General features: G+C 31.9%; 1 protein-coding gene across 1 annotated transcript in view; it reads right to left on the reverse strand.

Annotated features, from left to right (window-relative positions):
- The window catches only part of LOC129232810 (methionine aminopeptidase 2-like), a 44686-nt gene that overhangs the window by 11032 nt on the left and 9491 nt on the right, over window positions 1-24163 (reverse strand). Inside the window, exons 3-9 of the mRNA XM_054866912.1 lie at window positions 22345-22410; window positions 16873-16987; window positions 14203-14311; window positions 10663-10718; window positions 6525-6706; window positions 4927-5021; window positions 81-177 (exon numbers count right to left, since the gene is read on the reverse strand). Of these exons, the coding sequence (XP_054722887.1) occupies window positions 81-177; window positions 4927-5021; window positions 6525-6706; window positions 10663-10718; window positions 14203-14311; window positions 16873-16987; window positions 22345-22410 (720 nt within the window). The remainder of the gene's footprint in view (window positions 1-80; window positions 178-4926; window positions 5022-6524; window positions 6707-10662; window positions 10719-14202; window positions 14312-16872; window positions 16988-22344; window positions 22411-24163) is intronic.

Raw genomic sequence — 24163 nt, forward strand, 5'->3', positions numbered from 1 at the left:
GCAAAAATTAAACTTGGTATTAGAACACGAAAACAGGTATTATAATGGTTTAAACGAAATATTGTTTCTAAAAATTTTACCTGGGTATGTTTTGCCATTTAATTCTACTTCATATGATTCCATAACTTCTTGAATAGCTTCTCCAATGTCACACAATCTAACATCTATTCCAGCTTCCTAATGCAACAAAAAAAGAATCTTTTAGGCTTATACATATTACACTCAAAGAACTCAATGTATCAAACCTAAAAATTTAGACAGTTAAATCAGTTTATACATAGTTGATGATTAAAGAGTACAGCTAGCTCTATTCTGTAGAGGGAAGGAAAAGCGCTGTATCCCAAGTTTTTCCCATTTGCCGTACTCTTTAAAGAATTAGAATTTTCACAAGGCACCCTAGTCTAGAGGTTCTCAAACTTTTTGATTCATGAAACCCTTAGTCATTTACTTTTACTTAAAGGAACCCCATTTTCGTTTTTGACTGAAACACAAAATGTTTAAGGTGCGCTGAACCTACCTTAACCATTTTGGAAACCTGTCTGTCTGTTTGTGTTTAGCATGTATTTGACTGATTTCTTGACAGGCGATCAAACTCATGGGATTAAAAGAAACTTGGTATACACGTGCATCCCCATGTGAGCTGGTGTTTAGTTTTGTAACTAATCTCTTCAGAGATTTGTGCCAAAACGAACCCTTTCCACTTTCATTGTGACCCCTGTCTGTCAATCAATAACACAATTATTTGCCTAAAAATTGGTACACAAAGGTGTACCTCAATTGGAGAGGTTAAGATAAATTTTTACTACCAATCATTCCAAATGGGTGAAACAGCAGTACTGATTTCCAAATCAAGCATTACTACTTCGAACTCGATGCTCGAATCTATACCCTGCCAATAGCAGTAACTTCTTGCGAGGGCTTTCATTTTAACAATTCCTGGGTGTCCTACATGGAGCTTCTCCAAGACAGCTTTATGGTAATTTCTACAAAAAGTTGTAAAGGTCTGAGTGGTAGGATGGCATAGTAGACAGAAATGAGTGAGTGTTATGGAGGAAGTGGATGCAATCGGGTTTTGAAAATGCGTAAAGGCTGACAATTGCTACGTCATTCTCAAGCCTTTCCCTCTCCCTACCCAGGAAACCAAGTTCCTTTATTCTATTTACCTTAGAAAGAACACATGAGTCAGCAAAATCATGGCGGAGGGGAGGGGGAGGGGAATCAATTGCTTGAAAACCCTTGGCCAGGAAATGGAACAAATACAAAAGGAAAATCGCGAATCCGGGGAAGATTTTCAACCTTGGTATCGACGACGAAAACGATCATGTGCAGTTATTGTTTAACACCAATATTTTCTTATATCGATTTCGCGGGATTGTGACGATATAGTGTGTACGTTGCATTATGACAATTCCCGCTTTTTGAATCACAGCCTTCTATATATCAGGCCTACGTGCTGTATTGCGCAATCAATGTCACGTGACCTCCCAGAGGCGATCAGCAGTAAATTCCCTTTAGTTCAAACAGTGTTCTTGTAGTAGCTGATCGTTGCAAAGCAACTCTGGTATTAGTTAGCAAAGTAATAATTATTCAAAAAGTATGTGTGAATGTTCAGTTTACGTTATCAGCAGTCTCTCAATGGACACTTGGAATGATGTTTTTCTTCTTTCTTTGTATTGTTGTGCTTAACGCTGCAGAAGCCGTTGTGATGCTTTAGTAGTGAAAATTTAACGTATTGAATGTTTAACATTTCCGAATATGTTTGGAAGCTACATATTTTGATCAAAACATGTTTTTAAGAAGGTAAGTCTGATTATCGATGCTTTTTTTTAAAATAGAATCGATAATAAAAAATAAATACTTGTTAAATAATTTTTTAATGATTTTTCCTTGTAAGGTACGAATTTTTATGTGTGGTTTTTTCATGCTATACATTTTCATTACTTTCGATTTTAGTGACGAAGTTTTTTGCCCCCACTTTGGGTAATAATTATATTTTGTAAATATTGTTTCAAGGAACTTTTTAGCATGAATTGTCTGAAGAGTGCGGTTTTGTAGGTACAATAGATAGCGGCATTTTAAAAAGATCAACTGTTTTATATTTTAAAGCAGCTTCTATTACTGTAAGGTACTGTATTCTATTACTGTAAGGCACACATTTTTATGTATGGTTTTTTCATGCTATATATTTTTATTACTTTCGATTTTAGTGATGAAGCTTTTTTGCCCCCAATTTAAGCAATGATTATTTTTTTGTAACTAATGTTTCAAGGAACTTTTTACATAAATTATCTGAAGAGTGCAGTTTAATAGAAACATGAGACTGCAGCTATTTAAAAGAGCCAACTGTTTTAACTTTTAAAGCACCTTCTATTTGTATAAATATATTTCAAAATGTTGTGGAAAATTTTTAGGAGGAATTCGTATCAAATGAAAATTAATTAAAGCTTTTAACAAATATTGGCGAGCCATGCATCAGAAATCGGGTAAATGATCATTACAAGCTTTGGTCTCACAAAACATTTTCTTGATTTCGCGAAATTTAATGCCAACGATTTATAAAATACTGTTGTACAGTGATGTTCCCATCAATTTTTCTGAGGGTTTACTCCCAGTAATCCATTACGCACAGTTTGTGTATGTGATCAAATGCATAGTATGTCCTAATATGAAAATTTATGAAGCTTGAGGGTATACGCTATATGTCTAAAAAATGTTTGAGAGTATATGGCGTATCGAGTATACCTTATGGGTACACCACACTGTTGAATAGCTTTAAAAAAAAAAAAGAATGAGAAGTAGTAATGAAAAAGTTGATAAAAGAAAAATAAAGAAGTTAACTCACAATAAATAGATTCCCAGTAAAAATTCATGATAAATCTATACATTTTTTGCTCTGAAATATATGCATCAGTATTGTTATTAGATATCAATTGTTTGCTTTGTTTCATTTCTTTAGATGTTTTGTAATTATTATTGGGTAATTGACGATTCATTTCTCAAAAATGTATGTTGTTTTTTCATTTTTAACAGTTAGAAAAGCGTCTAAATATAGGTTTTTTATTCCAATTTATATTATTGTTTCATTTGTTTACATTTATATAAAAAAAATCAATACTACTGTTAATCATTCGCGGGAAAAATAATTATTAGAATATGAATAACAAATATATGCACTTCCCGTTTATCTTAACTTATTTTACAATTTACAGTAAGCAAAATTTTTTTCGTACTTTCTTTTACGTTAGGATTTAAATTTCAAGAGTATTTTCTTCATATCCATACAAATAAATTTTCATTTTCCTTTCTTATCTGTATATGTTGCGTAATATAATATTTAATGTGCCATATGCATACAGTACAATTTAATTTACTATTAATGAACTATTTATGTCGATATTAAATCTAAAACGATATAAAAGTTTAATTGAGAGATGTATCAGAGTACTTCATGTGAAAACCATTTACTTTCTCAATGGATTAAAAAAAATCTTAAATTTTTATTCACGGTAGAGCTATTATGACATGTAAACAAACCGCCTTCACGGGCGGCCATGTTGAATGAGCATGCAGGCCTTGTGTTAAGATGGCTGTGTTTGAATCGTAAATGACATTGTGTCGTCATCGTTTAGCCAACAGTTCTGATATCTCCCTATATCGTTTCACGTTGTCTCACCGATGATGCGATCAATATATGCTGTCTTTGAAAATTGGCTTTTAAAACCTAAAAACCGCGGAAATAAAACAAAAAACATAAAAAGTGGAAAATCACTGATCCGCGGAAGATTTTCATCCCTGAACTTGTTTCCTAGCTCTAATTTTATTATTCACTGACATCGTCATGTTGCATCTTTTGCTGTCGTTTGTGCATTCTTGGCTTATCTTTTTTTACGGAATTTTTTTAAGAGTTGCTATTGAAATGGCTCCAAAGCGATGATTGAAAAGTTATACTGCAGCTTTAAGTTTAAGGTAATAAAAGCAGAAACAATTGGAACTCGTCTTGCTGCCAGAGATTTTGGCATTGACGAGAGATGCATTTGCCATTGGAAATCAGATAAATTTACCATTGAAAGTGATGGCCAATTGAGGGATGCTGAAGGCAAAAAGTACAAAACGGGGATTTTTAAAAAAATTTCATTATGTTTAATTAAAAATAATAATGAAAAATAAAAAAATATTTTTTATTTGCATTTAATCCAGCTTTCTTTACTACTGATTGTGCTTTTAAGTTGTTTAATGTTGGGTGCCCGCTTATGGAAGGTGTGGCTCATATATTAAATTTTTTTTCCTGTTGAGAATATATTACGATGCGGCTCTTACACCGGGTGCGGCGCTTATTGCCAAAAATATGGTACACATGTTTAAGATTTTTTGTGAACTCATTTTTAAGAGCACTTGGTTACACCAAGCAAATATCGTGGTCCCTTTGTGCTTGTTTCAAGCAAGTTCAACCGAGTCAGTGAGATGCAAAGGGATGTAAGTGGCAAAATTAAAAATTTGGAGATAACCAGCACACATGGTAGGTGAACCTCTCCTCTGTCTTGGGGCAAGAGATGGTACTAGTAGCCCTGGTAGTTGCTGCTATACAGCATGATTTAGAAAAAAATTTCAGTGACAGCCTAATCTTTAAAACCATTTTATTCAAAACCTGAAAATGTCCACTTGCATCCCTTTGCTTCTCACTGCTTCAACTGTATATTATTCCTCAAATGTTTTTTTTTCTGTGTTAAAACTCCATAATTTCCGTAATATGTCGTTAAAACTTCATAAAAGGACATCAGTAGTGAAACTTAGAATTTTCAAGAGGAATTCCAGGGTTTAGGTTAAATTGACACCCTGCATACAGCATTAAGGAGAAGAAAAACAATTAATGCAAGTAAACATGCTAATTGTAATAATCAAATGAAATGCAATACGTTTATTGTTTACCTTGATTCCAGTGTTTGTTGCTTCTCTTACAGCTTCAAGCAGTTTGTCATACTTTGGATTAAATGTGAGGGTAAAGGCACAATCAATTATACGCCCTAGGGAAAATTTAAACAGAATTTCAATCTCAAAATTGCAAGTAGTAAAACAGGTTTTCTTTAAAAATAACAAAAAGAATAATTTGAAATGCAGCCGAACCCCAATTTTACATAATCCATCACACTAGTGATTAAAAACATACCAAGAGAAAAAATGTAAAACCGGGGATGGAGGTAAAAATCTAAGCATATTATTTATGAAATGACTTACATAGGATCGCTAAATTTCTGAATTACAAGAGATATTATGCTACTTTGAAAATATAATGCATTCTAATATTCACTTTTGCGAACATTATACAGCAAACTATTCATCTAACTTACAAAGAATACTTAGAAAATACGATCAGTTTAATTTTTTAAGTTGACTGGAGAAAATTGAATATCAGCTCAAATTGTACTTGAGCAAAATCATTCCCTCAAGTTTAAATAAAGTTACATTCTCGATAAATATTTAGAAAAATTACTTTTAATTTTTCCGTTTTTAAGAAGTGATGACTGGTATACCTAGACATGTATGTATTAGGCTTCCTTTTGCACCCTACTTTCAAGCTGAATTTAATTTTCAAAAATATTTTTTAAAAAATTGACTATAATTCTCTAACATATGTAGTTATTTGAATACCTTATCTAAGTATTAAGAGCTTATTCTAATCAACGCACACAAATTTCCTTTGTGCAAAACATTTGCTTTGTTTAAGTGCTCACTCCACAATTTTTAATAAATGTGAATTTATTATATAAATATGAAAAAAATCCCTTTAATAAAGGTATGAGTTAAAGGTAATACAATATCTATATCTACAGATCTACTCATTATTTGAGTCTCTTTTATCTTGAGTGTTTCTCCCTTCTCCTAGGTTAAATTCTTTCTTTTGCATAAAAAATAAAAAGCTGCTGGAAAGCTTTGAAAAAAGATTTAGGTCATGCAACCTTTCTAGTCAGGACAAGGAAATTTTGATAACTAACTAAAGTAATAAAAAAAGCTAATTAAATTAAAACCATAAAAAAAGCACTGAATGCAATGAATTTAGTATAAAACAATGCATCACTCTGTGCTTATGCAATGCCAAAAAAAAAAAAAATTTATTAACATGAAACTGAACGAAAAGTCAGGACACCAAACTGTCGATCGTTTTGAAAATTACCGGATTAATTCTTCTTTTTATTTATTTTTTATGCAACTGATAAAAACTATTCCCCTTGTCCCATTTTGTACTTGGAAATTCAGTACAAAACGGAAAACAAATTCCCCAAAAAATAGAGTCCACTAAGTTTTTTGGGTATAGCGGCTACTGGTCACTTGTAAAATTTCCGAATCTTGACACTTTTAATCGATAGGTATATCGGACAAACTGCGCAATTGTAGTGTTGTATTGGTATTCATTGTAACCGGATTTCACTGTATCAACAGTATTTCAATTCATAGAATAATGTAGACAATTAGACGCTTAAAAAATAATCCAGGTTTTTAAGAGCTTAGTAAATAATTGTACATATTACCATTAATATGGGTGCCAAAATCAATTTTACAAACATCATCAACTTGCAAAACAGTTGTATCACCAGCATTCGGCGTATAGTGAGCAGCGCAATTATTTAATGAACATCCAGTAGGAAATGCTAAACCAGCTTGAAGTCCATTTTCAGCAATTAAAGTCCTAGCTGTTTTTTCTAATTCTTCACTACATTTAACAAAAGAATCAAAATAAAATATTTCAATAATTTTCTATAAATAAGGAAAAAGTCATCAATTAAGAGCCATTAATCTGATAAGCTTATATTCAATAATATACAATGCATCTAACTAGCAGCATTCAACAAGTTCACAAAACTATTAAAGAACATGTTTATGTAAAGTATGACAGAGTAGATTTCTTCTTTTGGCATTTGATTTTGGTCTAAGGGACAAAAAGTTGGGTACAGGTGAGTAGGTGTCAGTGCAAAATTGAGAAAAATAACTATATTTCCTCTCCAATATGTCAGCGATTTTTACTTTCACTTTTTATAAGCATGTTTTCATTTTTGCATCAGTAAAATGCAGAAGTAAATTAAATCCGAATGCAAGTAATTGTTCCAAGCAGTGAAATCAAGAAAATACAAACTGCCCATTACACTAAATGCAATTATGATTACAGTTGAAATCAACTTTGCAAGCCTCTTTTCAGGGAAAATGGTGCAAAGCGGACTTGATCTGAAAAATGGTCTTTCAAAAAAATGAAGCTTACAGGGTTCATACTCTGTTTGGATAAAAAAAATTCCATGACTTTTCCAAGACTTTTTCATGAATTCATAAAAATTTTTATGACTTTGTTGCATGAAAAGAATATTTCTTATAGTTAATAATAAATTATTTAATTTCAAATTTGCCTATTTTTGGAAATGAGCATTACTTTATGTGAATGCCACGACCTCATCGAAGCACTCACTTGTGATTGAAAAACATCAGTGTACACTAAAAAAATTAAACTATTCCTATTTGTCTTCGTCATATAAATTTAAGTAAAGTAAAAATATAGTGAATGGAATATATTGATGCTTAAATGTCTAATATTTTTTTATAAACAGGCAGAATGATATTAAATGGGGAAAAGGTTGTAGATATATAAGTCCTTACTAAGTTTCAATAAATTTGCTTCATAGGCTGCTTTTAGAGTCATCAACAGTAGATTTAATCATCCTCATAACTTGACAATATTTTGGTTCTTTAAAGTAAAACCATATTCTTTAGTAAATTCATGTTTCTAAACTGGATATTTGTGTTTTAAAAAAATTAGTGATTTTTTCATTCAATTGTACTTGTTTACTTATTTGCACAATTTCAAATGTATATTAATAAATAGGTTCATAAATTTCAGAACATAGTGTTTGATTCCTGATATTGAACGTAGCAGTGGGTTGCATGGATTAGTTTTGCGGGTCGTATATTGGGGACTATTACGTTAGAGTATTAGAATTCCCTATTTCTGTATTCTATTGACTGACTAAAGATCTTTATTTTCTAAAACCTTTAACAAATTCAGATATACTCTGATAAATTTAATAAACTTTTTATGAGTGATGGAAAGGAACTCGGATGCAATTGAACTGCGTTTTTGAGTGGGCATGGAGAAATCAAGAATGTACAAATTCGCTACTACAGAATATAAAATACCTATCGGAAGTGTTCAAAACAATGATAAATTCAAAAATGAGTGATGAACAAGCAGTATATAAAATGACATTGCAAAAAGAGATGAGCAGCTGCTACAGAAGTAGATGCAATGAGATTTCAAAATAAAGCTGAAAACTGGGAAATTTGGTTAGAAGCCAGTGGCCGGTAGACTCGGTTTTATTAGTAGCCACTTTTTAAAGTTAGTAGCCACTTTTTAAGACTGCAACTATGTTTAAAATTTTTATTAATAATGAAAAAAAGTATCATCAGAATATCGCTCACACGCAAAAAAGGTGACGCAACCAAAAGGCATAAAATTTCACAGAAGAGACAAAAATAAATGAAAAAATAAACTTTTTAGTACGGTGCAAAATGAGGAAAAAGTTTGGTTTTAGAGCATTAGTAAATCATTTTGCAAACCATAGGGACCTTTATGATGTTTTTCCTGTTGTAAGCAACGTCTCACTGTTATATATTTTTAAATGAACCGGAAAATATGTGTTTTGAGTTATGTTACTTTTTTTGTGCATGAGCGATATATTAACATTGTTTTCTGTAACCTGCCAACTATTCATGAGCATGTCCTAGAAGATGTATGCAAAATGCTTTTAGTTTTTAAATATGACTGGTAAAAGACATTACAAATCTTGCACAACATGTTTCTGTTTATTTCAAATCTTAAGAAAAATGAATTTGTATTAAACATTCACATTTCATAAATTTGAAAACAATGAATCTATGATATTGAGAATAAAATATATAAAATGAAATTGTTCATACTTGTAGCATCGCACTAGACCACTAGAGTATCATTAACTAGTATTCGTTGAATAAGACTTGATGATTTAAAATTTTCATTAGCTCATTCTCTTTTTCTCTCCCCACCCATTTGAGCTAAATTATTAGTGCATTTCAAATAACAATAAATTAAAATACCATGTGATCACTGAGCAGCCAGCGTAAGGCAGGTGGCACATGCAGTGTTTGAAGTGCAAATGACAGTACATTGCTGCAGCTGAATTTCTCCCTCTAGCGGTGGGGAAAAGAAATTCATCAGAACAGGGGGAGGGGAATGTGGTTCGATTGGGAATGCAAATAGAGTGATTGAGCAAGAGTGGCAACCGGGGGTGGAGATCAATGACATTTTTTAATCGCCACTTTGCAAGTTTAATTGCCACGAGGTGAGTGCGACAGCTAATTTTCAGCTTCATTTCAAAATTCAGATTTGTTTTGGGATTGTTCAAATTTCCAGCTTTAATGCTTTTATTATAGGTGCAATACTGTGAAATCACTCAAGATTTCTAATGTTCTTTTAGCTACTGTTACATTCTCTTTGTCCAGGACTTTTTCCATGACTTAAAATAACTTTCCATGCTTAAGAATAAAAATTTAAATTTTCCATGACTTTTCTCGTTTTGAAATTTGCTTATTTTTCCCCATGACTTTTCAGGATTTCCATGATCTGTACAAACCCTGCGTTTACCAGCCAGAAGACATAAAATTTAAACATATTTAATTTATTTCTAGATAATATAGGAAAATACAGATAAGGAAAGGTAATTATAGGTTCTAAGTTTTGCTAGTCACAAAAGCAGAATCAAGAAGGGAAATTGAAAATCCATTAAAAGATTTGATTTCATATACTAAAACCAATTACAAGTATTTTATTTGTTAACAAATACAAAACGGTGACAGATAAACATCTTTAATCACTGAGTTTTCTCCTCATCAACAACGAAATTGTTACTAGAGGGAATAAAAGATTGGAATTATACTCAAAATTTGATTTTGAAAGTTATAAAATTCCAGTTCTATATAACTTGAAATGGAAAAAAAATCTATCAGAAGCAGAAAATTTGCTCTTACTTCTGCAACCAATGTTTCAAATGGGCAACTAAGTTTTCACTACCAAATTGTGAAAAGTGCTATTTTTTTGTGGCCTTCAATAATTAAAAAGATATTAATAACAATGGAACCTTGGTTTTACATTTTCTGTCAGATCAGCGATAAAAACATTCCAAGCGGGAAAGCATAAAATTTGGGCCCTGTTAAAAATACTAGGCAGACTTTCTGAATACTAGCTTAATACTGCAATGAAGTATTAAGCAGACTTTCTGAAAAAGAGTAACGTAAAATACGTAACATTTTCGGTATAGCTTTTTTCAGGGACCAGCAGAAAATGACTTCAGAAGCGGGATAACGTATGAAATGGATAATGTACAATTGAGGCTTTACTGTATTAATATTTCCAGCAGTTAAAAGTCCCACAAAAAACACCAAACAAAGAAGAATTTGACCAGGTAGCCTTTTGAACAAAATTTTTTTTTCTCTCAAAATCTATTCATCTGTTGAGGAGCTATAGAGCCACAGACAGATACACACATCAAACTTATAAACCCTTTTCGTGTTGTGATGGGGGATGAAATGAGAGATCAATTGAGAGGTGTGTTATAATAATAGTAAAACTTGCAAGGTTCCAACACTTACCAAATATCTATCATTGTCATTCCTGGTTTTATGTAACGTTTGATGTATTGTCTTGTCTGAAAAAAGAGAGCAAAATCATTAATTTCTACTGCAATATATTTTTAAAAAAACATTAAAAATAATATTTATATATTTTTTTAAATGCTACTGCATGCCTCAAAAAGGCACGGAACATCAAAGACGGTAAAGTGAGAACAATAAGCAATCGTGATTGCTCAAAAAAAAAATTAATATGGACGCAGAAAATACTTTCATTTCCCCCAACAGTTATTAAGCACTTTTATTATACTTGGCCTGTTTGTCACGAAGAAATCTGAGACCTGGTTTTGCTTATATCTCTGCAACTAGACCACTTAGAGACTTTGGAATTTCACTTAATGATTTGCTTAATCTTAAGGTACAACTTAGAGCTGAAAACTTAAAATCTTACTAATATTATATATGCGAAAGTTTGTCTGTATGGATGTATGGATGTTTGTTACTCTTTCACGCAAAAACTACTGAACGGATTTTGATGAAACTTTACAATAATATAGCTCATGCATCAGAATAACACATAGGGTAGTTTTCGTCCCGTTATGGGGGGCAAAACCCCCTTAGGGGGCAATAAAACACAATTTTTGTATAAATTCTCTAATATTGGGATGAAAAAATACTTGCACATATTTACATTATATGTCCATCGAAAGCTCTGATTTTTCTGCTGAAGATGGCACCTGTTCGAAATTTCTAAGTAGAATAAAAAACGAGTTATGAGCTTTTTAGATCCATGTTTGAAGGCTTTCCTCAACTCAATACAGTATTTAGTGTATCATCTCAACTCCCTGTCGATAGCGACAATTGTTGTATTGTTGACTTTCTTTGCTTTTCGTGATTGTTCAAGGCTTTTCTCAAGTCAAATCTTGAAGTAAGATTTTTGCACAAGATTGGCAAATAATACATGATTTGGCTGATGATTTTCCATTTAAACGGAACTTTAAAGTAATTAATGGTTTTTATTATTATTTATGCTAATTGAACACTTACTCATTATCCAAACAACCAGCAGATCGCCAAAATTTTTGCAGAAAGATTTCCGTAGCTGATGCATTTGGCAGTTTTTTCAACGTTGCTGTTTTTGAAGCCGAAGACTACGTCATAATGTTTCTCAGCTTTCACCATGTAAACAAAATATCACCAATCAAAGAATTTTCAAAAGACTTTTTTTACTGTGTTAAATAATCCAGCAACTAAATTAGGCAAATCCATAAACAGCACAAAAACTTCCATTAATTTTCCTTTTTGCACAATTTCAAACAATCACCAAATTTTATTACTTATTTTGGTAACATTTCGGATGAAACTGTTTAGCGCCATTTTATGGTGACCAAAAATATCTCAGCATCTGGCGGCAATATCTCTGTAACGAAAATTAATATTATATCGTTTTACAAAGTAAGGAAAGAATGGGGGAGCATCATCGAAGGTACCTCGAAACGACTTTCGCAAATTCGGTAAAATCGCACCGAGAGCCACAATGATTGAAATTTCCCGAAATAACTAAAGCAAGTATAAGGGGATTACGAGCGCAGCTACTTTTTTTTAATCACTTCGTACTTCATTAGCCATACAGAGAAGGTTTTAGACTCCATGTTTAAAAAAAAGTATCAACAGATTAATCTTTTTAAACATGAGAAGATTAATTTCATGTTTTTTAAATTTGTATATGCTTAAATATAGTGCTTTCGTTTCTAAATCAATACTACTTTGTTTTTATACTTATTGCTATTTTAGTTTTATGGGTAAGGAAGAAACTCGATTTTTAATCACGTCAAAAAGATGTGTTTTAAATTCTTTTACTTAAAACAGAAAACAAAAGCAAGTAACGATTTTTTCTAATAATTATTACTGACCCAGGCAACGCCGGGTATTTTTGCTAGTTCTAAAATAAAATTACTTCAGTCAGGATGGAAAACAGCAAATTTCATGTAATTTCCGAATAAAATGTATAAATATAAAACTCATTGTTAAATTGTGTTGCCTTGCAACAACATTAAGGTTAAAATCAATCATAATGAAAATTTTGAATCAAGGCTTCTCTGAAACAAGCATGAAATTAGCAAGCATAAATCCTTGCGAGGAACAAGGATTAAATTTTAGTGCCAACTGCTTAAAGTTTTAGACACATATATAGGTTTTTTCCCTTTTAGTACCGAGCATTTATATGAAAAAATAAGGTGAAGTTTCGTGAGGGTAAAATTATTCTATTTCTGAAATACATTACGCTAAAAAGAATAAAAGTACAGAATTTTTTAAAAAATATCCTAAGCACTTTTCATAACGCACCCAAAAGGACAAAATAACCTTTCTGGGTCAGAAAGGAAAATTTAAGCATTTCTGTACTTTTCGAAAATTCCAAGAAAATGACACCACAAATGAAGAAAAGTGTGGTTCTATTCATTTCAAACCAAAGTTTCCAATAAGAAAAATATGCATGTTTGAACACTCAAAGTTGTGATTGAAAGCTAGATAATGATAAGAAATTCTCTTCATGTCTTGACCAGTGACGACTTTACTACTTATAAACAGCTTTTTATTCTTTTCTTTTCTCCTATCAAAAAAGGACATTTTCGCTCTCTTCATTTTCCTTTCTGAATTATTCAAAAATGAAAAAAATAATCATGTTTTTTTTCTTTTTAGATTTTGAAAGGTGTATTGTTACTATGTATAAAGTCCTCCCGAGACTGGGGGGGGGGGCATTGCCCCCCATAAATCCGCCCACGACCCCCCCCCCATAAAAAAAAATTAAGTGGGCACAAATCATTCTACCTAGGATTGGCAAGGAAAATTCAACAGAGAAATGAGTAAATATTCCTTCCATAACTTATGCAAATGCATTTCTATTTCCTTCCAGCCATTTTAGTTGAAACAAAATAAAACAATGTAATAACTTATCAAAGCTGGAAATGCTAAACGAAGTAATTCATTTGCAATATTGAATATTGTTAAATCATGTTAGAAACCATGTGAAATCCGAGTGAATTCTTTTTTATTTAGTTGACTCAAAAAATGTCTATCATAAACTCCATCAAAAAAACCCAGCGGGACAACATCATTAGACCCTCCTCCCACATGAACGTTTTGTGTAACAGGCTGATAATCGCAAACGAACAAGGTAATTCTTTGATTTTCAGCGTTGAGCTCTTTAACATTTTAATCCAGTTAGGAAAAGTTCTCAGAAATGTGTAATGAAGTAATAAAATTTAAATTGAGGAGTAGAAAGCTAAAATTGAAGAGTTTTGAGAGTTTTTAAAAAGAAAAATGAAAGTTAAGGAGTCTTTAAGAAGTGTGCACACCCGTCTAATAAAATAGAAACAGATATGGCAGGCGTTAAAAAATTGAGTTTGACATAACAGAAAGTAGGTTTGTGTAGCTGTGAATAAACTTCTTATATCAAATGTATGAATGCAAAATATGCACTTTTTTTTTTGGACAAATTGATTTTAAAGACGTTCATGGAAAAAATCCTTATAATTAAATGAATATGGATTTTAATCTTACTTGTCTATGTGCTTCAGCTGCATGTCTAATCTCTCGGTAAACATCTTTGTATAAGTCTTGCTCCACAGCTTTTTTTTCTTCAGAAGTAACTCGATCCTTCGCAGTACGGCTGTTAAAAACAATGTTAGAATCAAGCTTTTACACAACAAAATATGTGAACATAAGTTCACATTGTAATGAATAGTTATGAAAAGATTTCATTTTAAATTATTGCATGCGTTGGCAAATACTTTGTTCAGAAAGGGATGCCCATGGGGGGGGGGGGGGGGGTCTTATCAAATTATTTAAAAGAACTTCAACTTTCCAAAAAGGGTTTCTTTACCTTATGAATTTTTAAAATTTTCTATGTATTGTATCCAAAAAGTCACTATCTTCTCACTTAGATTCTGTAACAGTGATGCTGTAGAAAGGTATTATTCCTGAACATCAGTGCAATGCAAAATTTTCTATTTAGTTGGAAATTTTACATTCCTAAGACTAAACAAGTTTCATTATGTTCTCATACTTTAAAAATGGTGTTGAAAATGTTTGCTTCAGCTGAAGTGGAGAGATTGTTATCATTGATCAATTCAATAATCATGGAGGAAGTGGACACAGGAAAACGGAGAAATTGGAAAAGCTTAGAGCAGTAAAACTGCGAATTTGGTTCCAATCAAAAATTTCCATTCTTAACCATTATTTGGTTGACACATAAATTGTATCACTTGTTAATGTCTGAACATTTTAATCTATACTATTAAAAACTCTGTAACTATCTCCCCCGAGGTCTAAGTTTAACAAGACAATACAAGTATCGTTGGATACAGAACATCCAGGGAAAGCCAGTCTCACCCCTCTTAACCTTAAGGGGCAGGACATCCTCACCCTACCTAATAGATGTCCTGAGGATATCCAGGGATAAAAGTATTAAATCATCAATTGTCACCCACTGCAGGTGACGTAGAACCACCGTAGGTGGCAAACAAGAAAAGTGAACAGGGGTGGAGCATTTTAGTTTTCTTTAAAAAGTTACTGTTGACACACAACGGCATTGGTGTTTACAGAAGAAATGAGCAAAATACATTTTTTAATGTTTCGTTTAGACACAGCACTATTTCCTTGTTAAAGTATTTCAGGCTGAGAACAGCCAACTAATAAAATATGAGAAATTTAAAAATCCACAGCAGGGGAAAAAGATATAATTTTGGAAGAGAGAGGAGACGTAAGAACAGATTCATTCCCAAAATCTTGCTCCAAATTAAAAACAAATATAGATATGTATACAGTGAAGCACCGTTTATACATTTTTGAAGGGACTATATGAAAAAAGCATGTAAATGAAAAAATGTATAATAGGTATACGCTAATGAATATTAGACTCTGTAGTTACCAATTAAAAACGTATAACTGTTAAAAACATATATAAAAGGGAAACGTAAACAGTGCCTCACTGTATATATACCCTGGATGTCATTGAAATAGTGGGGCCATTCCACTATCATGTGCGCAACAATCAGGTGTTTAAATTTCACCAATGGTTTGTTATATCTCTAAATATTTTAGTTAAAAAAGGGTAAGCACGTTTTTTAATCTTTGCATTTGATAGAAAGATACTCTAGACAGTTATATTTTACTTTAATAATTTTGTTATTTAAATTTTAATTAATTTGCATGCGTCACGTTCGGGATATCAAAAGTAAACCTCTTGCTGAAGTCATCTTTTTTTTTTTTTTTTGCATAGGATTGCTTGGAAACTAGCAATACTAATATATGAATATGATAAAATTTATTTGTTGTAATTAATTATATTGTAAATTTAAAATAAAGATAATTCGTGCAATTTAAACTTAAATTCAATTTTAGTTTATGAAAAATAAACAAAAATCCAATTAAATGTAAAAGTGAATATTCGTATAATTTTGCCAATAGCAATCTTTTAGCTGTATACATATAATAATAACTTAAACAGTTTCACTTCCTTGAAAGATATTTACTTTTTCAATCTCTCAAGAGTCAAATTTGGGAGTAAAAATTTGTTATAAGTTGAAGTCCTATCAATAATGCAGCAAACATTAGAAGCACACATCAATTTATTATATTTAGCAAACTTTTAGAACACAAATGCTGGTGTTACATGATACTTCAAATTAAAAAAAAAAAAAACTATTTACAAGGTATACTACTACAGTTGGCTCTCTGTTTAACGACATTTTCTATTTAACGACGGCATTTCACAGTCCCAGATGATCCACTATAGTGAAAGATCCGTTTTTGTTTATCAGAATTTTGTGAAGGGTCCGTTTTGGTTGATCAGGATTTTGTAAAAGGTCCGTTTTGATTGATCGGATTTTTGTGAAGGATCCCCCAGTTAACGGACCCAAATATCCTCTGGCCAAACTCCTGACGTCATGCAAGTCTAATTACAATTATGACTTGTTAAGATAAATGTGGAGCTGGATATCAGCAGAATATCCTGATTCGGCAAATGAAGAGGCAGAGGATATCCGGAATCCGGCAAAAACACTATCCAGTGCATCGCTACTAAATTTGAATTATTTTGAAAGATTAGAAAGAGGGGATGATTTGAGAAAAAATACATTCAAATGGACAGTTCTCACTTGATGCACATTTGCATGTATATCGTTAATGAAATCTTATTTATCAGGAAAAAAACTTCTGAATTTAGCATACCCATCTGTTGGTGAAGGATAATCAACTTCTTCCCCAACTGGGAAATTTCCATCAGGATAGAGGACATGAATAGGAATAGATGGGGGATCAGTTTGTTGCTTGACAGCTGAGGTTCCTAAAAAAGTAAATTTCAAGGAAAGCAAAGTTTGAGAATTCTATTTCTAAATGAACAAAAAAAAAGGAAAACAATTTTTTTACACCTTACATAACATGTAACTTTTCACACATTTAAAACCTCATAAACTTAGCTTTGATTAACCAAAATTGATGCAGAAAAGTTTGATAGCCTTTTAGTATGACAATATCTTTCACTGAAATTAGGTTTAAGTTCTGAAACTAATCCATTGAAAAGAACTAGTTTGATTGAAAGGGTTACAAAGTATAATTTTCTGAATGAACTGATGATTTATTACACGCTAAAATCCAAACAAAATATTCATTTATACAGTGGGTGGCCAGATTATTAAGCAAAGGCATCCATATACCAGGGCTCAAGACCTCTACCCCCCCCCCCCCTAGAAATCAGAACTTCCTTGTTTTCAGTATTTATTGTTTGCAAAAATGAAAAAACATTTCTTCTCCAGCCATTAACGAATAATACTCCCATAACTTCAAGGCCCCAGTATATCTAGTTTTTCTACAAACTTAGTTTAAACAAGGCAATTTGTATTTCAAGATTGCCCCTAACAGTTTGAAACCTTTCACTTGAAGGGTTCCAGATCTACAGGATTTGGATATTGGAATCAGAATTTTGCATACGTTAAAAAGTTAGGCCAGTTGACATGAAATCATGCAAAAAGAAAACACATACCGTATATACTCGCGTATAGGTCGATCTCGCGTATAAGTCGACAACCCCCTTTTTCAGAGAAAAAATCCAGAAAAATCTAAAACCCGCGTATTCGCAACTCCAACGAACTATAGGGGGCACTGAAGTCACTGTCTAATGGCGGAATTGAAAACTAAAACAAACGCACATGGTAACGAAGAAAATGCTAAAAGTGTTGTGATTTTTGTTCGTACGTATGATTGTTTCGCTTTATTCTTTTTAAATTAATTTTCAAAGTCTTGTTGATATTCTGACCCACGTAGAAAGAAATGAGAATTCAAGAAGCATTACTAAACGTCAAACATTAATGCAAAGTTCGTAGTTCTAAGTAGCCATTTTCACGATGTTGAATTCGATATTTATCAATTCTTGATAAAACTAAATAATAATTGTGGCCTGACAAGAATAACAATTAATGCTAGAAAATTTAATATGACATTACAAATTATTACCAAAAGAAGATGATACTTCTTTGCTTTGCTTTGGCTAGCGCTTGTTTTCCATTTGTAGCCGAGTTATTTCTCTTGAATTCCCGAATCGGTTAATTTAAAAATTTTCTGTTTCGATTTTTCTAATTTCTGAGTTACGATTTAATTGTGTCATGTTATGCAAATCATCAACAAAATTATCACGGATATATGGTGGTAGTTTTCTTTTCAGTTGATTGACAATTATTTCTTTTTACTTATCGAATTCTGTAATCTTACTACCATTTTATTCCACTCATGATAAAAATTGAAAATGGTTTAACTAAAAACGCGAAATCTCGCCAAGGCTACTTTGCTCGCACAATGCCAAAATTATAACCCTAAACAAATTTGGCGAAACCTTTCAGCTGAGAATAAAAGGAATAAAGTAAATTCTTTCTCGGTTATTCATTTTGTTCTACGATAATATATTCAAGAAAATATTTTGCATACTGTCCATTCCAACTAAATGCTGCTGTAAAATATGGTAAGTTTAATAAATTTAAGATTAAAAAAAACCCCATATTCTTACAAATTCATACAAAACAATAAAAAATTTTACCTTGTATAACGTTATCCAAGTTTGTTAATCCAGAATTTTCGCTTTCACCAATTATTAAGGAAATAATGAAAACTAACATTATTTTGAGGAGCTCGAGAATACTACTAAGGGACGAATTAATTTCTGTAGCTGAAAGCAAACTAAGACACATCGATTGCGTTAATAAATACTCAGAACAAACTGTCTGTGTTTACGTCAACAGACACACATGGAACGCAACGTGGCAAAGTTTTAGTTGCATTCGCAGTTTTATAAATCACCGCAAGGTAGCGTATTCGAGCGCTGGAGTTCCGAATAAGTCGACCCCCATACTTTCCAAAAACATCGCGAATTATTTTCAAAGAAATTTCAAAATAATGAACACATTTATTTACAAATAAAATAGGAATTAAATAGGAAAACATTTCTAAAAGCCTTCAAACTCGGATTCCGAGTCGGACGCAAAAAAAAGTTCATTAAAGTCCGCTTCCGTCATCACCGCGTCATCCTATACATCGGCGGCTGCAGAATCGTCAATGATATCAAAGGATGCGTTCGACGAACCTCACCGGTCACCGGTAAGTAACCAGTTACTAACCGCGGCGTTCTAACCGGTCGCGCTCGTCGAACGCACTCTCAGTCTGAATGGCGTGACTGTTGACGATAAATATTTTAATACGTTTCACGATATTTGTTAATTGCTGATTTGATCCTTAATAAAGAGGAATAAAATTATCTTTACTTATGTGTATTATTTAGGTTTTTTTAGTTATTATTTTTGAATAAGTTTACTTTTTCACACTAGCAACTTATCAGCGACTACCTGTAACCGCACATCGGCATTTCTCGTAGCTTCCCAGCTCTCGTTGATCGGAAAATTTTTTTCGGAAAATTTGACCCGCGTATAAGTCGACCCCCCTTCCTTTGATCTCATTTTTTGGACAAAATTTCTCGACTTATACGCGAGTATATACGGTAATAAGAAATCACTTTTTTAAAAATCAGCAAATAAAGCCACAACTACAAACTGGATTAAATGCTTTTAGATATTTTTTATATGAGATACTGCCAATATCTCGAATATATTTTGGTGAAAATATAAAAAAGGATTTTTAAATCTAAAAAAAACTATGTCTATAAGCTTAATTTGCACTAAAAAGTACGAAATATTTTAAGTATATGATTTTTTGATTAAAATACTAAAAAATTGCAGTTGATTTTAACAGTGGCGTAGCCATGGCGGGGGGGGGGGGGGGGGGGGGGATAGAGGTGTTAGAACCCCCCCCCATGAGCCCCCAATTTTTTTTTTCAGTCAAACCTGTTTTTATTTATTATTTTTCTTAAATTCAATTATCCTCTTGAGGTGAGCAGAAGCTGCAGATCTACTTGACCACTATTCTAGGATTTTCCTTCCATGCTTCTATCATCTTAGTTTTTTAAGGAATCATGATGTTAAGAAAAAAAAGAGCAACTAAAGAATAGCACCACACCAAACCAGGAAACAGAGCTTGAATGAGCTTTAACCAAAACTCGCCCGACATGTCGAATCTGTAAATTCCACCCTCCCACCAAAAATTGTCCGAATCTGCACTTTGCTTTTCCTCTGAGAAAAAAACATGCAAACGACTGGCCTTTGCAACCTATTCCTGGAACGCATTTCTCCCTTTCTTCCACTGGCCCCTTAGACTTGAGGACAATGCTACTGTTTCGGAGCTTTTTTTTTTTTTTTTGCTTTCTGAACGGAACTCTGCTTCGACTAAACTTCTGCAGCTACTGCAGAACTTGACCACTTGACAACCCTAGTTCTATCCATTAGTTTAGCAAGACTGCAGTTAGAGTTGTTTCGCTTTCGTAATAAATATAGTAATAAGCAGTGAAAAAAGACAAAAAACCTTAACGTCATTTTCTGCAACCCCTTCTCAAGAACCCAATGGAAGGAGCACTGAAAAAGAGAAAATTACGTGTGATGAGGGCTTTCTTTCTTATGACAACAGTCTTGATTAAGGTATTTTTAAAGAAGAAAATTCATTTATAATGTCCTTTGTTGTTTATATACATATATATATATCAGGGTTGGCAAAAACCCGGGTTTTTTTAAAAAAGCCCATGGACCCAGGGTTTTTTGGTTTTTTTTTAATAAAACCCAAAAAAACCCAACTAAAGCTGGGTTTTTTAAAAGAAATGTGGGTTTTTTTGTCTTTTTTTTTAGGGAAAATGTGGGGTACTTGTAGCATATTGTAGCGTAAGTATATGGACAAAGCGCAAAAATTGTCTTGGGGTAAAAAAGCTGGAAAACTAGTTGAAATTCAGCGTTTTCTGAAGAAAAGTATAAAAGACGACAAAATCCAAGAATGGTGAAGTTTCAGATTTTTTAATTTTCATGATTACCATCAGTTAAGGCAAAGTTACTTCTCGTAGGAGAAAATCTACTGTTCGTTTTTAATTGCTACTACTTTTTTTTTTTTTTTGCATTTTACTTTCCTGTATTTCATTTTGTTATGTAAAACTACTGTAGAACCTCAAGTAGTTTTTACTCCCTTTTTACTGAATTCCAGCTTAATCTAGATATTTCTTTCAATTTTATGTTGCCAGTTTTTCTATTTCTGTGTACAAACTAAGAAATATTATACTTTTTCGTAAGATAATGAAAATACTGTACATCCTGTTCTGTTTTCTGCCCGACCGTTTGAAAAAACCTGTTAATTTCTAAAAAATATACCTTGTGTTTATTCGAGATTTGCGACGTGTTTGTTTGCAGGAAATAATTCACATGAAAGCCTTTTAGCTAGAGTAGTTTCCTCTGTACAATCTGCAAATATTGGGAAAATCAGACGTGACAGGACTTAGTCAAAATAATTTGAGTCCATTTATTTATCAGTTAAAGAAAAAAGTTTAATATATTTATTTAAAATCTTTGAAACATTTTTTTAATGCTGTTAAGAGTTGAGAAATACTATTTCAAAAAATTCATTTTTTATGTCCAACGTCTGTGGTGAAGAAGAAATGGAAAAGAAGTTTAAATTGTGAAAGTATTTAAATTAATTTTTTTTAAAACTTCTCAGAAAATTTAAAAAACCCAAAAGTGGGCTAAATAATGGGTTTTTTTAAATGGGTTTTTTCAAAAAAACCCATTGGGTCCGACCCAATTGGGTCCAATCCGGCCAACCCTGATATATATATATATGTGTGTGTGTGTGTAAACTCGAGGGCATAGCTTTACTTTAAACTTCAGAAAAAATCCCCCCCCCCCCAAGGATTTTTTCTCGCTATGGCACTGGATCTTAATATATATTTAAGGTAATTCTAAAGCAGCCAATAAAATTTAAATTAAAAATTTGGGAGAAAAAAAGTAGGAGGTATACAGCTTTTTAAGAATTGATTTTACAATACTGACTCATTTTTTTTTTCTCTCAAATGCGCGTTATCGTGAGTAAGCGGAATGCATGAAATCTACATTGCTTAGGTTGAACCATAAAATTGGTTTATTTAAAAAATTAACTTTGTACTTACAATTATTTTTCATTGTTTGTGACAAAAATTTAAAACTGGCAACCAAGCACAGACAAAACCAGATGTGAAATGCAGGTAATTTGATGGAGAAAATACGTTAACAAATAGTCCCTAAAAAAATCTACCTTTGCTTTTCTTCTTTTTCTTCTTCTTACTTGCTTCACAGGAATCACCTTTAACATCTTCTTCACCTAACAGATTAATTAGGAATTCATAACCATTTTTTACCATTACATAAATATCACATATTTATGCAAAAAGAAAATTTAAAATGAAGAATTAAGTAAAACACAAGATACTGCAGCTTTCCTAATGTCTCATGATTTAGAACAGCATTTAAAAATAATGATACAGCGAAAATTTAAAAAAATGTATGAACAGGAATATTCTTTTTACCTAGCAGAGAACTGTTCCTCACATTTTGAAAGAATTTAAACCAATAACTGAAAAAGAAGTTCAAATGATCAGGTTTCATAGTTAAATTCTTAAAGTTTGAATAGTGTTGCAGGAGCAAGTGCATAACAGTAATGATTTCTGCCATTCATAGCTGACTGCAGGCATGATAGAATCCTTGTAATATTTGTTTTAATTAATTTTTTTCCCTTTCTTTTAGTCAATGTGTACATTATGTTCATTGTTAACATTCTCATTTGTTGCTGATAAAGAAAATTTTTAAATCAATTACAATAGAAACTTGATTGTAAAAAAATGCGAAATACGCCAAATTCTGAATTAATTTTTTTTACATAGGATTGCTTGGAAATTAGTCTGTTAAAAAAAAATTTATATAAAATAATGCCACAAAAAATTCAAAGGAATTTTTTTTTTTTTGACTTGCTTTTAATTCAATTAAAAGCAACAATTAGCATAAAAAAAATAAATCAAGGAAAATAATTGAGAAAAAAAAACATCATACACATTTAAAGGCCGCAGCCGGGTTTCTAATGTTAAATCTGCCATTGCGGTCTTTTTGGCTCGCACTTGGGGTATCATTTTTATCAAATAAAAATAATTTAGCCAAATTTTCAGCTCTTTATCTCAAACAACCTTCAAGTTTTTCAAAAAAACCTGTTTTTATTATTTAAATTTTTTTTCATATTAAAATTGAAAATTAATGAATAGTAATTTTTTTCGGTATTCATAAGAATAAATTACATGAAAAATTCTAATAATCATAATTTTCAAACGAAAAGCCGATTTTTGGTAACGGAAATAAAATTTAAAATTTTTTTTCAAAAATACCTTTCTGAAAAGTGTCACTCAGCAAATTTTGTCAGAAAATGTCTTTCAGACTCATCTACACTCAGGAATTTTTTGAAGTGGTGGAACAATACGAAAAAAATTAAAGTGATTTTTTTTTCATAATTTTGCGTTTAAGTAAATTTAAATCTTTTTTATTGCCAAAAAAACTTTGAACTAAGTCAGTAAAAAATCGTCTGCTGAACTAATATTGTTTGTATTTTCAAACTAAACCGTTATTTCATTTTTTCGTAACTTGCAGTCTGCGGCATTTATATTGCGAATATTCTTGTGTTTTACAATTGAATAATGTTCTAGAGAAACACATTCTTTCATCCCTCATTACAAAGGATTCTTTTTAATTGTTAAATAGCCTTACGGTTAATCACTCCTACTGAAGTAAGTAAAATAACATTATGCTTTAATCTGCATTTATCACATACACTTCTTCTGATTCCAGAATGGATTCTAACGAAAGATACATCAATTGTAATGCCCATTTGCACAAAATAGTAGGCTATAAAAAAGTTATTACGACAGCTGATGAGGCTAATATTGCAACAGAAAAAAATCAGCAAAAGAGTCTTAGTTAATGATATTTTGTGTAAAAAATATCGGCCAATTTTAACGAGACAAAACTAGAAAATGGAACATTGAATCATCCGCAAAACTGAATATCGAAGATCAGCCAAACTTTTCTCAATC

The sequence above is a fragment of the Uloborus diversus genome, chromosome 1, assembly GCF_026930045.1.
Source record: "Uloborus diversus isolate 005 chromosome 1, Udiv.v.3.1, whole genome shotgun sequence".
In the NCBI taxonomy this organism is placed as follows: Eukaryota; Metazoa; Arthropoda; class Arachnida; order Araneae; family Uloboridae; genus Uloborus; species Uloborus diversus.